The 15,481-nt window shown below is 34.5% G+C and overlaps 1 protein-coding gene across 1 annotated transcript in view; it reads right to left on the bottom strand.

Annotated features, from left to right (window-relative positions):
- MMP16 (matrix metallopeptidase 16) overlaps window positions 1-15,481 on the bottom strand; it is a 293,094-nt gene that overhangs the window by 135,047 nt on the left and 142,566 nt on the right. Inside the window, exons 2-3 of the mRNA XM_041769632.1 lie at window positions 14,668-14,816; window positions 4,787-4,909 (exon numbers count right to left, since the gene is read on the bottom strand). Coding sequence (XP_041625566.1) covers window positions 4,787-4,909; window positions 14,668-14,816 — 272 coding nt within the window. The remainder of the gene's footprint in view (window positions 1-4,786; window positions 4,910-14,667; window positions 14,817-15,481) is intronic.

Genomic DNA, 15,481 nt, shown 5'->3' with positions numbered 1-15,481 from the left:
AAAACAACTCTTTTTTCAGGTGACATGATTCTCTGAAGAAAATATCAGAGAATTAACAATATAATCCTGGACTAATGAATGATTATAGCAAAATTAAAAGATACAAGGTTAATATACAAAAGTCAATTGTTTTCCCATATACCAGTCACAAACATTTGGAATTAAAAATACAATACTATAAATAGTACCAAAATAAAAATAAATATTTAGGAATAAATCCAACAAAATATGTGAGTATGGTCTGAATATTTATATCCCCCTCAAGTTCGTATGTTAAAATCCTATCCCTTAAAGATGATGGTAATAGCAGATGGGACCTTTGGGAGGTGCTTAGGTCATGAGGGTGGTGCACTCACAAATGGGATGGGATCAGTATCCCATGGAGATCTGTAGCCTGTTTGCCACATGGAGATACAACACAAAGTCTGTGACCCAGAAGAGCAAACTCACCCAACACTGAAACCTCTCAGACTTCCAGTATCTAGAACTATAAGCAATAAGTTTCTGCTATTTATAAGCCACTCAATCTATGTATTTTGTGATAGCATCCCGATGGGATTAAGGTTTATGCCTAAAATCTATGAGTAATAGTATAAAACTGTGATTAAAGAAGTCAAAGACCTAAGTAAGTGGTGATACATTCATGTTCATGCATAGTAAGACTCAATATTGTTAAGATATTAGTTCTTCCCAAATTGATCCGTAGATTGAACGCAATCACAGTCAAAATCTCTGCAAGCTTTTTTGAAGGTATCAACAAACCAGTTCTGAACTTTATATGGAAGAGTAAGAGATCTCGAAAACACAATACTGAAGGAGAATCAAGGCATAAGATTGGCACTATTTGATATCAAGACTTACTATAAAATTACAGAAATCAAGACAGTGTGATATTAGCTTACAACTAAAAAGAATGGTCAATAAAAATAGAGTAAAGAGCAGAGAAATTGACCCACACACATCAGTCAACTGATCTTTGGCAAGAATGATGGCAAAGAAGAAAAAATGGTCCTTTCAACAAAAGTGCTGGAACAACAGAATATCCACATGTACAAAAAGTGAATCTAGACACTGACCTTACACCTTTCATAAAAACTAACTCAAAATTTATCATAGACCTAACTGTAAATGCAAAATTATTACACTGTTAAAAGATGACATAGAAGAAAAACTAAGTGACCGTGGGTTTGAAAATGATTTCTTTGATACAACACCAAAGCACACTAAAACACTAAAAGAAGAAAGTAATTGATAAGTTGGACTTTATTAAAATAAAAACTCCTGCCCTGCAAAAGACACTGTAAAAAGAATGAGAAAACAGGTCACAGACTAGGAGAACATATTGGAAAAATATATCTGATAAAAGACTTGCATCCAAAATATATTATGAGAAGTCTTAAAAATTAAAAAAGAACTCTTAAAATGGCAACTCTATTAGAAGTTAGTGAAAAATCTCAACAGGCATCTCACCAAAGAAGATAACACAAATGGCAAATACATATGAAGATATGCTCAATCTCATATATCATCAGAGAATTGCAAGTTAAAACAACAATTAGATACCACTACATCTATTAGAATGGTTACAATCCAGAACACCAACAACATCAAATGCTGGTGAGGCTGCACAGCAACAGGAGCTTTCATTTATTACTGGTGGTAACCAAAAATGGTCCAGCCATTTGAGGGATAGTTTGACAGTTTCTTACAAAGCTAACTGAGGTCTTTTATGTTGCATAAAAACCTAGGAGCATGCTATCTGGGAGGATCAGCATAAGAATATAAAATGACACTGAAAAGTGTCTTCTCAAAATAACTAAAATAAGTCCCAATGGCACAAACCAGCTATATTGGAAAATCTATACACTGAGTTTAAAATTTTATCTTTAAGCATACATTAAGGTTATTTATACAAAGAAGGAGAACTATAAATTTCTTGCTTTTATTTGGGTATTCCTGACAGCCTGCCCTTCCCCTGAGGGACCCTGCCCCTTCCCTTGACCCTTGGTCTAACACTTGTGTTCCTATCCTGTGGGTTTTACTTAGCTCAAAAGTCATTTCTTCAGGAAGCCCTTCCCTGGTTTTCTTTCTTTTCTTTTTTCTTTTTTCTTTTCTTTTCTTTCTTTCCTTTTCTTTTCTTTCTTTCGTTCTTTTTTTAAGATTTTATTTATTTATTCATGACAGACAGAGAGAGAGAGAAAGAGAGAGAGAGGCAGAGACATAGGCAGAGGGAGAAGCAGGCTCCATGCAGGGAGCCTGGCATGGGACTTGATCCTGGGACCCTAGAATCATGCCCTGGGCTGAAGGCAGGCGCTAAACCACCGAGCCACCTGGGCTGCCCCTTCCCTGGTTTTCTAGAACAGGTTGGATGGCCCTGTTTTATGTTTCTCTTGCATCCCATTCCTTCCCTTTCATATGATTAGCAATTATGCTCCTAGGTATTTATAAACAAATTGAAAATTTTTGCCACATAAAAACATGCCCACGAATGTTTACACCACCCTTATTCATAACTGCTCCAAACTGAAAGCAGCCTATAAGTGTTCAACAGGTAAATGGGTAAACAATCAGTGGCACATGTATATAATGGAATATAATTCAGTAAAAGAAATGAGCAACAGAGTCATGAAAAACATGGAGGAACCTGGAATGCACATTGCTAAGTGCAAGAAGGCCATCTGAAATGGCTCTATATGGTCTGGTTTCAACTACATGACACTCTAGAAAAAGAAAAATTAGAAAGAAATTAAAACAATCAGTGGTTTCCAGGGGTCATAGGAGAAAAGAGTGATAAATAGGTATCATGCAGTATTTTTAGGGCAAAGTGTTCTGTATGATATTGCAATGCTGCATGACATTACACGTTTGTAAAAACCCACAAAACTACAACACAAAGAGTGAATCCTATTGTAGTTGTGGACTTTAGTTGGAAATTATATAGCAACAGTGGCTCAGCAACTGAAACAAACAGATCGCACTAATGCAAGATCTGAATAATAGGAGAAACTATGAGTGTGTTTATGTGGTGGGGGGTACAGTACATGGGAACTACTTCTATTATCTGTTCAACTTTTCTGTAAACCTAAGATTATATTACCTAAGCCTAAAATTGTATTATCTAAATCTAAAACATAAAATGTGTCAATAATTTTTTTTAAAGCTGGCCATATTCTTTTATTATTTCTGAAACTTATCTAAAGTTTCTTCCATGTTTTTTATATAGAAAGTGATACAAACCTACTAATGATAGTTTCATTTATTAGTCCTCATACCTTTTACTTCCTTACAACTATAAGTAGCTGTGCAATGTTGTTGAATAGACACAGGTAGCGGGTATTTTGTTGTCGTTCCTTAAGGCATTCTTTCGTTATTTTGCATTTATTACAAGCGCTTGGCTTAAAAATGCTTCCTTTTTTATTTCTCTTACCTGCAGAAGTATCTGAAATAAGTTGCATAAAAACCTAGGAGCATGCTATCTGGGAGGATTAGCTTAAGAATATAAAATGACACTGAAAAGTGTCTTCTCAAAATAACTAAAATAAATCCCAATGGCACAAACCAGCTATATTGGAAAATCTATACATTGAGTTTAAGATTTTATCTTTAAGCATACATTAAGGTTATTTATACAAAGAATGAGAACTATAAATTTCTTTCTTTTATTCGTGTATTTCTGACGTCCTGCCCTCCCACTGAGGGTCCCTGACCCTTCCCTTGACCCTTGGTCTGACACTTGTGTTCCTCTTCTGTGGGGTTTACTTGGCTCAAAGGTAATTTCTTCAGGAAGCTCTTTCCTGGTTTTCTAGAATGGGTTGGATAGCTCTGTTTTATGTTTCTCTTGCATTCTGTGCCTTCCCTTTCATAACAGGCATCATATTTATAGGATTGTTCAACTTATCCATATGACTGTAAATTCCCAAAGGACAAATGGGAGTCCCCATGTTTTATTTATTTCTATATCCTTAGAACCTAGAACTGTTCTTGGTTCAAACTGAGACTCAATAAACAGCTATTCAATGAATTCATGAATAAATAGGAACATCTCCATTAGCAGCAACTGTCACTCCAGGTTGGAAGACACTGGCATCCCTTCGGCATCCTTCATTGAAGAAAAAATAAGAAACAATGATCCATCTGCATGGTTGCCAAAAAAGATAGAAAGTAAAATGACTGAACTGATACTGAAAGTTAATTAATAGATTCAAAGACATTTTGTTTAGGTAACAATTATTTGTAAACTTTATTATTTGATTACGCTTAGATTATGAATCCTTAATAAAGAATGTAATGTGTTACAATACTCATCTCAGAGTCCCTTGGAATTCAGTATTCTTTCAAAAAGCTTGAAGACATGGTTTACAAATGAGACCAAGTATTTAAGAAGTATTTACAAGGCCTTTAAATGGGCAATTTAATCTCTCCTCAACTGTAGTTCTCAATTCCCTATGTTAACATTACATAACTAGGGGCACCTGGGTGGCTCAGTCGGCTAAGCATCTTCCTTTGGCTCAGGTCATGGTCTCAGGGTCCTGGGATCAAGCCCTTCATTGGGCTCCCTGCTTAGCGGGCTGTCTGTTCTCCCTCTCTTTCTGCCCCTCACCCTGCTCATGCTCTCTTTCTCTTCCTCTCTCTCACTCTCCCAAATGAATAAATAAAATCTTTTAAAAAACCCATTATATAACTATAGGTTACCATGTAGTCAGCCAAACAAAATGTCAAACAAGATGTCAAAATAAATAGTTGTGGAAAAATGGAGAAAACAGTAATTCATCATTAGTTCTTATACCTGTAAGTGATGTGTTTGTGCTGCCACTTCTGTCCTGTTAATGCATATCGCTTTCGACGAATATTAAATTTGGAGCTACCTCTTGTCTGGTCAGGTACACCACATCGAGGCTTCTTCATCCAGCTGCAAAAAGCAGTATTTTCCAGTTATTTACCAACATCCCTACTCGTTAATTTCAAAAGGAAATCAATCGAGAAGTTAATCTATCACAGTGATAACAAAAATGGGAAAACATTAAGAAGAATGTGTCAGTTTTCTTGCAATTTGAATCTAAGTAGAAAGTGCATTTTTTCCCCTGAATGATCAAGAATCACTAGTTTTGAACTCAGCTCTTTTAGATACTTCTTTCTCTAATTCATTTTAAGCTTACTGTAGACTGAAGTCCGCTTAAGCTTTTAACTAGAATCTGTTTTTAACAAGATTTGTGACCTTGGGCAAGTCACTGATTCCTAGTCTCGTTCATAAAATGGGACTCTTAAAAATAAATTTTCACTAAGGTCTCTTCCAGGTTTAACATTCAACAATTTTTAAAAGCTATTACATGATCTTAAATTTCAGGATTTGAGAGGTATATTCTATTCTTTCTTTTAGCTCACATAGAAGTGAATTGTTTAAATAGCATTTGCCTTTCTCCAATTTTTTTCTTCTTTTCCCCTTGATTACTACCCCAATTTACAAGTAAGAGCCCTTCGTTTTAAATCACTAATTAATAACCAAATTCAATGTTTTTATTTTTTTTTTCTGGATATGAGGTTTAACATCACACAAATAAGGCTTAACATAATTATATTAGAAAAATGATATGCTGCTCTTTGATTTATTAACTTTTAATATTTTTATAGTTACAGTTATAGAACTTCTTTTCTACAGTCTATCTCATTGGTCAAATGGCCTGTTTTCTATGTAGTCTTGCTTCTTATCTAAGAAAGATTTTCAAGATTTTGAGTAGTGTTTCTTTAGTGACTCATAAAATGGTTTTACCATTCATTAGCACATTTAACAATTACAAAGCTAATGCGGAATCTTCATGGTACTACATGCTTCAGAAATTAGAAATGAGAAAAGAATCAAATTTTGCTCTATTTCACCAAATAGTTTATAATTTCTCTGCTCTTTAAATGGAAAGTAATTGACTATAGAGATGACTATCTAAAGGTGTTCATTTGTGAAAAGTTTACATGTCACATGGATAAATCAGCTAATTAGCTCTTATAAACAATAACTTCATACAATGAAATCACGACTTTTGCTTTTTAAGAAAGATGACACTTTTTCAGTAAGTATTGAAAAAAGTCTCTCCTTTTTCATTCTGGCCCCCGTAATGATGTAGACATTGTGGTTATCAGACTTAACAAATCCTATCCTGGTTTATAATGCATTGTGAAGTTACTTCAGAAAATCTCTTTCCATTTATTAAACTCTCCCAACTCCTACAAGGCTATCTGGTCCTATGGACTTGAACTCTGTAGAGTTGAGAATGGAGATCTCCTATTTTTAACTAACACCCCTAGGACATTCCTAAACCACTTTGTTTGAGAGATATTTCACTAGACTGTAAACATTCAAGGGCAGGGGATGTATATACTCCTAGGATCTTGTACAATCCCTGGAATATAAGAGATGTTCAATGAATAAGTGGATAGGGACACTCTGTATTTTTTAAATGAAAAATCATTAGTTTTTATTATATACTGTGAGAGAGATTTAACTAGCAAATACTAAGCTTGAGGGGTATTATTATGATTTAAGTGGCTTTTACATATGGGTATTTCATTAGTTATATTCTCAGCAAAAATTGTAATATCCCTAAGGCAGGTATTTATGCTTATTTCACTAAAAGAGTAAGAGAATAAATAATATATAATTATTAAATATGAATAAATTTACTAAATGTGGGAAGTGGTTACACTTACATTTTGCTAAGAAAAATCTTTAAGTTAGCACTCTGGGAAGAGAAATCATTTTGAAATGGATAGTGGGATGAAATTTGACAAAATGGAATTACCTATCGTCAGGATAAAATGTATTGTCAATGAGAACATACTGTCTAAAATTACTTTAAAAATCAATAAAATTAAAAGAGGAAGGTAGCAATTGAAAAGAAAACTAAATTTATTAATATAAATTTCCATTTTAAGTCATGCATATGTTAGATCTAGTAAAAATTTTCTCAGTGAAGCATTGCATCTTTCAAAGGATAGGGTTTTTATGGATGAGTATTAAATTCTTGTGCTGAAAGATACCTCTGCTGAATTCTTTACATACTTCTTAGGCTTTTGCCCATTAAATATATTTTTTCTTATGTTGCAACTTCTTCATTTATTTACTCATTCCATCCTTATTCATTCATCCTATAGTGTTCTTCAGCTTTTATAACATGCTAAGAGATATAAAGAAAAAAGTAACTAAAAAGATAAGGCAAGAAGCCCTTCCTGAGTTCACAGCCTATAGATAAGACATGCATGATTTTTTTAAAAAATTACTATATAATGTCTTAAGTGTTGTTGTATCCCTGTCAAGACACTCTGTCATTACTTCTAATTCTACATGTAATAAAAAAAATGATTTTCCAACCCAGATTTGTACCAATTTCTCTGATGCTTGATTTCAGCCAAAAGTCTTAACATCCTTCTAATGCCTAAGCTAGATACCCAGGCAGTATCCTCCACTACTCTCTCCTCACATCTAATCAATCGGAGGCAATCTCTTTTGCCTCCAAAATTTCTCTTCACTTTCTCACTAATGCCTCCCTCCTTCCTTCTCATTCCTAAACATAAATCTTTCCAGAGCACAGATGTGTTCTCTGTATGTTCTGGACATGAAAGTGCTTCTATAGAAAGAATCTGGTTCAGGCCTACTTACGGAGGATACCCTGTGCCCCTACTTTCCAAGATCCACTCAGGTTCCTACAGAACTAAACCCATTTCTGCCTTTGTAATGCAGGGAACTCTGTCTGGAATAACCTTTTCTCTTTTTTCACACTGAGAATCCTAAACATTATTCATTATTCAATTCACACAGGTACAGTTTATCACCACAACACAGCATGGATTACACTATGTGTTCCAATTTTGGTGTCTAACTTCCACTGGCCTGAGTCAGAACAGAGAGCCAGGAATCGGGCCAATACCCAGTGAAATCTTCAATAAGGAAAATGAAGCAAATGAATGGAGTCTGCATGTCTTTTTTTGGTACATGCTGATCTGCCTTACTATCCACGTTCCTTGAAGACTTTGTAACTCTTCCCAGGTCTGTGCCTTGAAGAAGGTCTGTGCTTATTGCATGGACATTGTGTAGACAGTTTTATATAAAACTAAATCACAAAGTACATGACTTAAGTGTAAGAAGCAAACATAAGAATAGGAATAATCCAATATTGATGAGTAACTTAATGCAAAGAACTCTTTTATATTAAGGGTTGGTCGAGTTGAGAACATACTATGTTAACTTTGTCAATATTTGTACCCAAATATTCTGGCATAGAGATATTAGCAGGTATTATTTATCAAATTATGGAAAATCCCCAAAATATGACTGAAGCACATCATGCCACTGAATATGACACCTAGTATCTGAGCTAAATTGGTTTTCAGGTCCTTTTGTGACTCCAGACATTTAAATTATTCTTTAATTTCATAAGGAGTCAGGTTCTTTTTACTAAAACTTTTACAGTTCTTGGTGGATAAAAATAATGATTAGTGCTTAACAGGACTCATCAATGTTTTAAATGTTTAATACTAAAGGTAGAGTTGGCAAGTTAATATTGTTATTCAGGTAGAGTCTGACACTGGGATGTACTTCTAATTATCATAAATCGAATATTGTCATTTATATATCAGTTTGATAAAACCCATGTATATTTGTACATGAGAGTGCAAAACTCTGTATGTACAAGTAGAATTGACTGATTGTTTCACATAAAGTAACAACTGTATCACCTGAAAGAAACATGGGTTGAGGAGAATGTGTGTGTGTGTGTATGCACATGTGTGCACTATTTTCAAGCGGTGCTTCTTCTGTGAAAGTGCCATTGCTATAACATACTTATTTTTCTGTGTGTCAATACACAGCTCATATACATGTGTTTCTTGACTGACTCATTTGCTAAGAATTTTAAGTTGATGTTGCAAAGCAAACAAAGACATGGAAATGGGCACTGGGACTGGGGTAGGGGGTTACAAGAAAGTCATTTTGTACTTTCGAGGTATATATATTATGGCACCACCTCATTTTTCATAAATGTAATACTGATATGCAGTATTGACTTAACTGTTTAGAACCCAGAGCATTTTCAAATTAGTTGGGCAGATCATTAGCGGTTTCTTTAAATTAACTGAACTTAAAACGGAAAAATATCTGAAATCAGGGTTCTGGAGAGGGGTTATATTGCAAACATTAGGAGCAGGGATCCTAGGCCAGGCTGCTAAGGCTCCCACCCGACCTCCACCAACTCACTAGCCCTGTGACGTTGGTTTGGCTACTGTTTCTGTTTCTCCATTTCATCTACAAAATGGAAGTGATAATATTATTGGGTTAACATGAGGATTAAATGAGTTATATCATGTGAAACACTTAGAACAGTGCCTGGCAAATAGTAATGGCTATGAATATCAACTTATAATACTTATTATTATTTTACAACCATCAGGAAGTGGCTGTACTAGCAGCAGAAGCAGTAGCAGTAGAAGCCTACTGATATTAACGTTTCAGTTCACCTTGACCTATCTGTTAACATACTTCATTATTCAAAACAAAGATATCCTGATATTTTGATAATACAGGTATCAACAGATACACTACCCTTTTATGTAAATAAAGTAGCGACAAACTTCTAAACAAATCTGCAGTAAAAAGAGTCACTGTATATGAAACAGTATCCATTGGTTTCAGTAATTTTTTTTAAAGACTTGGGTATTCAAGTCAAACATTCAGGGCCACTCATTGCATGACTATAAAAGACGCCTTCAGGTTTAGTTTGCACACCTGGTGCCCCAGTAGTGGGGCTACAGGAAGACAGCTTTTCAGTAAAATACATACAATCAGAAAGGTGTCCCTCGGAGCGGAGAGCTGTACCACACAGTGGATCTGTGGACATACACCTACCTTTACCACGAGAAAAAAAAAAAAAACTCACAAAATTATATCTTGTGCTTTATGGATTTGTATTGGAAGAAAAGTGTTCATCCAGCTGCATAATATATTTAGCAGGTTTCTATGCTCCAGACTTTTCCATGTTCTAATGAAAGATAAGAGTCATATCTACTATTTTTAGTTGTCCTCAAAATATCATTTCATAAATTTTTAAACATACTTATTTTTATTACTTCAAAAATCCTTAGGTTTTGTTTGTACTCATAGAACAAAGTCCAGGAGTTGTGAAGAATATTTTTTATTTTTATTTTTTTTTTATTTATTTATTTTTTTAAGAATATTTTTTAAAAGTAAATTAACTCAGGCTCCAAGTGTAGATAGCCTGACAGCTCACTCGTGGCCCGAGTGTCTTTTTTCTATCAACTAATGAACTACCTGCATGGACACACGTCATTCACAAGCTGAAACTACCAAGTTACTGAAAACCTGACCATAGAGAATAGACATAATAAGCCTCCATGATCTGCAATGTGAAAAAAAAAAAAAAAAGCTCAGTTAGTGTCAGCTCTCATTTCAGCTTTCACCTTTCACCTTCCAGAAGGGGAATGTAAGGCTGATTTAACTATCAACCATTGCTTCTGTGGTTACCAAAATAAGGACTGATCCATCCTATAACGTTATAGTGTTTCAGTCTTACTGCTATAATGAGAAATAAGGAAAAATAAATTTTATTTTATTTTTTTTTTATTTTTATGATAGTCACAGAGAGAGAGAGAGAGAGAGAGAGAGAGAGGCAGAGACATAGGCAGAGGGAGAAGCAGGCTCCATGCACCGGGAGCCCGACGTGGGATTCGATCCTGGGTCTCCAGGATCGCGCCCTGGGCCAAAGGCAGGCGCCAAACCACTGCGCCACCCAGGGATCCCAGGAAAAATAAATTTAATTACTGATGAGCCTATCTTTTATACCTAGATTGAAAGAGAGCCTTAACTTGATAATTTAGACAAATGACTGAAAATCATGAAACATACTGAAAATCAAACCCCGAAACTCATGATTCTGGCTGTATCTAAATAAATATTTCAATTCTCAGATTAGGAGAAATCAAATACCACTGTTCAAAATAGTTATTTGAAAAAAGCTACACATTCATTTTTAAATTAATTTTAATGAAGATAAATTTCTCTGCATGATTTAAATAAATTAAATAGAATTACTCAGAACATCCTATATATGTACAAACACATGTGTATTTTTGCATATATATGTGTGTATACATATATGTACGTGTATATATATAGACATACACATGGGGGGAAGATAAAAAAGAAAGGTTACCTTAAAAATGACATCTCGTCTAGCATGTTTCAATGCATGATAATGTGCACACATTAAGAGACAAATTAAAATTTTAAAATACCTATCATTAATATTGTAAAAATACATTAAACTCATTTTCATTATTGTCTCGCTATCTTTTCCTCTCCTTGCTAAATATAATCCTTTTCATGCATAACATAAATTGCTTCACTTAGTAAGGAATTTAAGTAAGCTTGCTTACAAAAATTAGCTAAGCAACCCATAATTTTGAAGAATCATTACAACATATGATAATGAGATCATTTTGGGATAGAGGGTAAGTATTCATTACTATCTCTCCAACACCAAAGCTAACTGATATAAAAGCAATAAAATATGCCATTTAATACTTAAATTTGTTGCTTGAAAATGGTTAATTTTTTTAACATAGAGATCACCACAACTGCATCATTACTTTTAATTATCCAGGAATTATAGATTAAATGCATCAAATGTCTGACAAAGGAAGACATAATTATTTAATTAAAAAACAACTGATCCTGATTAAGAGCCTACAATTAGATAAAAGTTTATAGCATCTGAAAATGAATCTTAAGGTATTATTTTAAAACTGAGGAGTAATTTTAGGTCTCTAATTGTAGCCCATATTTTATGTGATAAGGTTTAGGTAAAAATTCATACTTTATAATTTGAGGATGTAAAATAATAGAGTACAATTTCAGCATGGATTGTTACTACACATTCATTTGAGATTACAAAAGTACAGAGAATTGCTTAAGTAGCATGATTATAGGGATTATACTTACAAAAATAGTATGCTATTTGAGCTGAGTAACCTGGGCAACACCACCTCAAGATTGGGGATACATCAGCGGAAAAAACCCAAACAGAAGGCCAATGAAGCCACAGGGTTTCTCTCCTGAGGGACAATGGTGAGTGCCACAGAGGACAGAGGAAGCAGGCCAATCTAAGGAAGGGACAATGATAAGGGTTTGACCAGGCTTTAGTGGGCTCACCTAGGAATAATACTGTATGTAACAGAAAAAATGCATTCCTAATTCCAAAAGAAAAGAAAGAAAGAAAAGAAGAAAAGAAAAGAAAAGAAAAGACAAAAAGAAAAGAAAAGAAAAGAAAAGAAAAGAAAAGAAAAGAAAAGAAAAGAAAAAAAGAAAGAAAAAACTGAATTAGAACAAAGTTTGGTTAAAGAACACAGATCAAAATACTGGCTGGTTTTAAATTAAAGGTTGTCTCTACAGTTGATCATTTCTCTACAATGCTGTAATTCACAGAAATGCTACTTTCACTCCTACACACTGACACAATCATTTCTCCTCGTCTGGAATCTGAGCCACTGTGTGGCAGAAAAAGACCCATGTCCTTTTCTGCACCTCTGCATTTGACATTGTCCTGACAGAAAACAACTAAAAACTGTTCAGACCCTTTCCACATGAGGGGCCTAAATAAATCCTCTGCACATTCCTCTTCCATCATCTTCTGACAAAGACCTTTTTTCAGCTATCTTAGAAAATCAGACTATCCATCTTGAGTCTTCCCAATGACCAGCAGGAGCTCTCAAAACTGAGAGGAAACACAGATGCCACCTTCTATAGAACTCTGCTTTTTGAATTTTAATATCTGGTAATAAGCAGATTCAAAGGAATTTGTTTCCCAAGTTCTCAATCTATTGTATTTTTAAAAACTGTGTCATATGTTCCAAGAAAGTGAATTGGAGAAAAACAGCTCAACATTAGGGAGCACAAAAACTGTTCAGAGCACTTTGTAAAATGTTGGGATTAAAAGCATGATTTAGGTAGAATTCTGTGCTATACAGCAACAAAATGCTGGGCTTGCTTATTAACTTAATAAGCTATCTTTAAAATTAATTTGTAATTTTAACTAAAATTAATTTAAAGCTGTATTTATTTAGGACACTATTAATGGAGAGTTGTAATGAATAGAGGGCAGCAGGTTCAAAATATCTAAGCTCTCTTCCCAATACTGGTAACAAGTTTCTCATTCTTGCAGAATGCATTATATTAACTCTTGGTTCTATTTTCCAAGATGGTATACCAAAGTTAATATTTATGTATCTCTTAAAATGCTAGGAGAAGTAATTATATTTATTTTTTTCCAAGCTGATTTGACGTTAAATCTTCAAGCCTTTTATTATGTACTTGTACTGTTGATGAAATAGAAATAGTATGACTGATATGCTCTAAGTGTTAGAAGGCAAAATGTGATTTTTAAATTATATATTAAATTAGTTTAACATGTAAAAATTATATATATCTGGGACAAGTAACTTCAGGTATTTAAGGTTTAAAAAGAAAAATAAATGTGTCATTTCTTGAGGTCCACAACATGAGATATAGTAGAAAGTTCTTGAACTAAACACCAAAAGGTCTGGATTCTGCAACTACTCTGGAATTCACTTAGCCTTTGACTTTCAGTTTCTTTACTTGAAAAAGTAGAAGAAAAATGTATCCTTGTCTTCCCTACTGTGGAGAGTTGATGTATGATGATCATATTACATGATGAAGTAGATTTACTTTGTATCAAGGACCCAATAAACACAGATGATTCTTCCCTGCACTGAAAGAATTAATCACTCCCTCCTTTGCTGTCCAAAAACAATAATGCTGTTTCATAATGTTACAGAACTTACAGTGTACCTGTGGCAAAATAATTTGTGATTATGTCTAGCTACACAGTTAACTCGGAAGTTCCTTTCAAGAAGAAACTCTATCCTCTGATCTGCATATGCCTCTTTTACAGATGCGATGCCCAGTAAGGAGTTATGATGCCCAGTAAGGAGTTATTGGTTGAATAAATAAATGAACAAATGATTGATGATTCAATCAATAAAATAACAAATAAAATAACAAATATTAATACGTAGTAAAAACAAGCCATTTGCTAATAAAACATTGAAAGGACAGACTAGCAGTTAACCTCTCCTTGATTTAACTGCCATAGAGAATTACCACTACTAGGAGGCTAATAAACTGTTAACTGACTCTCTAATACCCTTCCCCTCAAAGAGAGCCCTGATTTGTGTTGTTTCCCATTTTTCTTAGAGTCAATATTTCTAATTTGGCCAATTTCAAGCTACTGATATCATGTCACTTAACAGAAATGAGATGTGTCCAACATGTCTGCACCAGCAGCACAAGCCAACAAATCACTGACTATAGCCCTTCCTGTAATAGTTTCAATGGTACATTTACTTTGACTCTCATTGTTCCTTTTCCCCCCTATTTTGAAAATGTGTTGCTAAAGTCAGATGGGTAAATTTGACTTGGACCAACCTGACATCCTAGGGGAGTAGGGTTACGACAGGTCCAATTCCAAAGCAAAGAGACATGAGATGAATTGCCTCACTTGTAGTTGGTGGAGTTGACTACGGCTTTTTCAGACTATGAAGCTGGGCTCAAGGACCACAAAAGGAAAGAGAGTAGATGCCATTACTTACTCAATTGTGTTTCTGTCCACTTTTCCCGTCATGTTAATGCCGTAGAACTGCTGCATGGCAGCTAAGGCGGCCTGCATGGTCTCTGCGGAGCGCAGCACCGACATTCTGGGGTCAGTTGGTGGAAGGTAGCCGTACTTTTGTAACCAAACCTGCAATAAGTACAGTTCCTTTCAGTTCAATGTCACAATTGAGCAATAATTTTACAGTAATTAAGGTATGTCCATAGTGGATCTTTAAACTTTATTTCCTCTACAAGGGTATGTATTTAAGTGTTTTATCTCTTTTAATAAATATGCTGTAGTTTAATATAATTTGGGTGATCGTCATGGATCTAACACACCTACAAACATTAACTGAAAAAGAAAAAGATTAGTCATTTTGCAAGCTTAAGAAGTTGTACTCAGTACCAGATAAAATAACAGATAAGATGATCCCTGCCCTCTAGGAACTCAACTTCCCAAAATAAGGGATGGTACCTTTTCCTCAATAAGGCCCCAATGAGACATCTATGCCAAAAAGGGTAGTTAATGTGCATATGCCACATCTAAAATATCACTTTCCTGAACAACTAACCAAGGACTACAGCCATCATGGGTAACATCAACAGTATAGGCCATATTATTCTGTCAAGACATTTTCAGTATAAATTTCATGCAATTGATTTATTCAATTGTAGCTACATGTCTTCAAGGGTAGGTAAGTGTTTCTCGTGAAAGAATATTTAAAGGTGACTCACTTCAATCCAAATAATGTAAGTCACTTCAATCTCATATATAAATAAAATCAGACTATCTTGCTGTAAGTGTGTTTCGAT

This window comes from Vulpes lagopus, chromosome 9 (genome assembly GCF_018345385.1).
Source record: "Vulpes lagopus strain Blue_001 chromosome 9, ASM1834538v1, whole genome shotgun sequence".
NCBI classification, from domain to species: Eukaryota; Metazoa; Chordata; class Mammalia; order Carnivora; family Canidae; genus Vulpes; species Vulpes lagopus.
The sequence above is the reverse complement of the archived record's forward strand: the minus strand, read 5'-3'. Positions and strand labels throughout refer to the sequence as shown.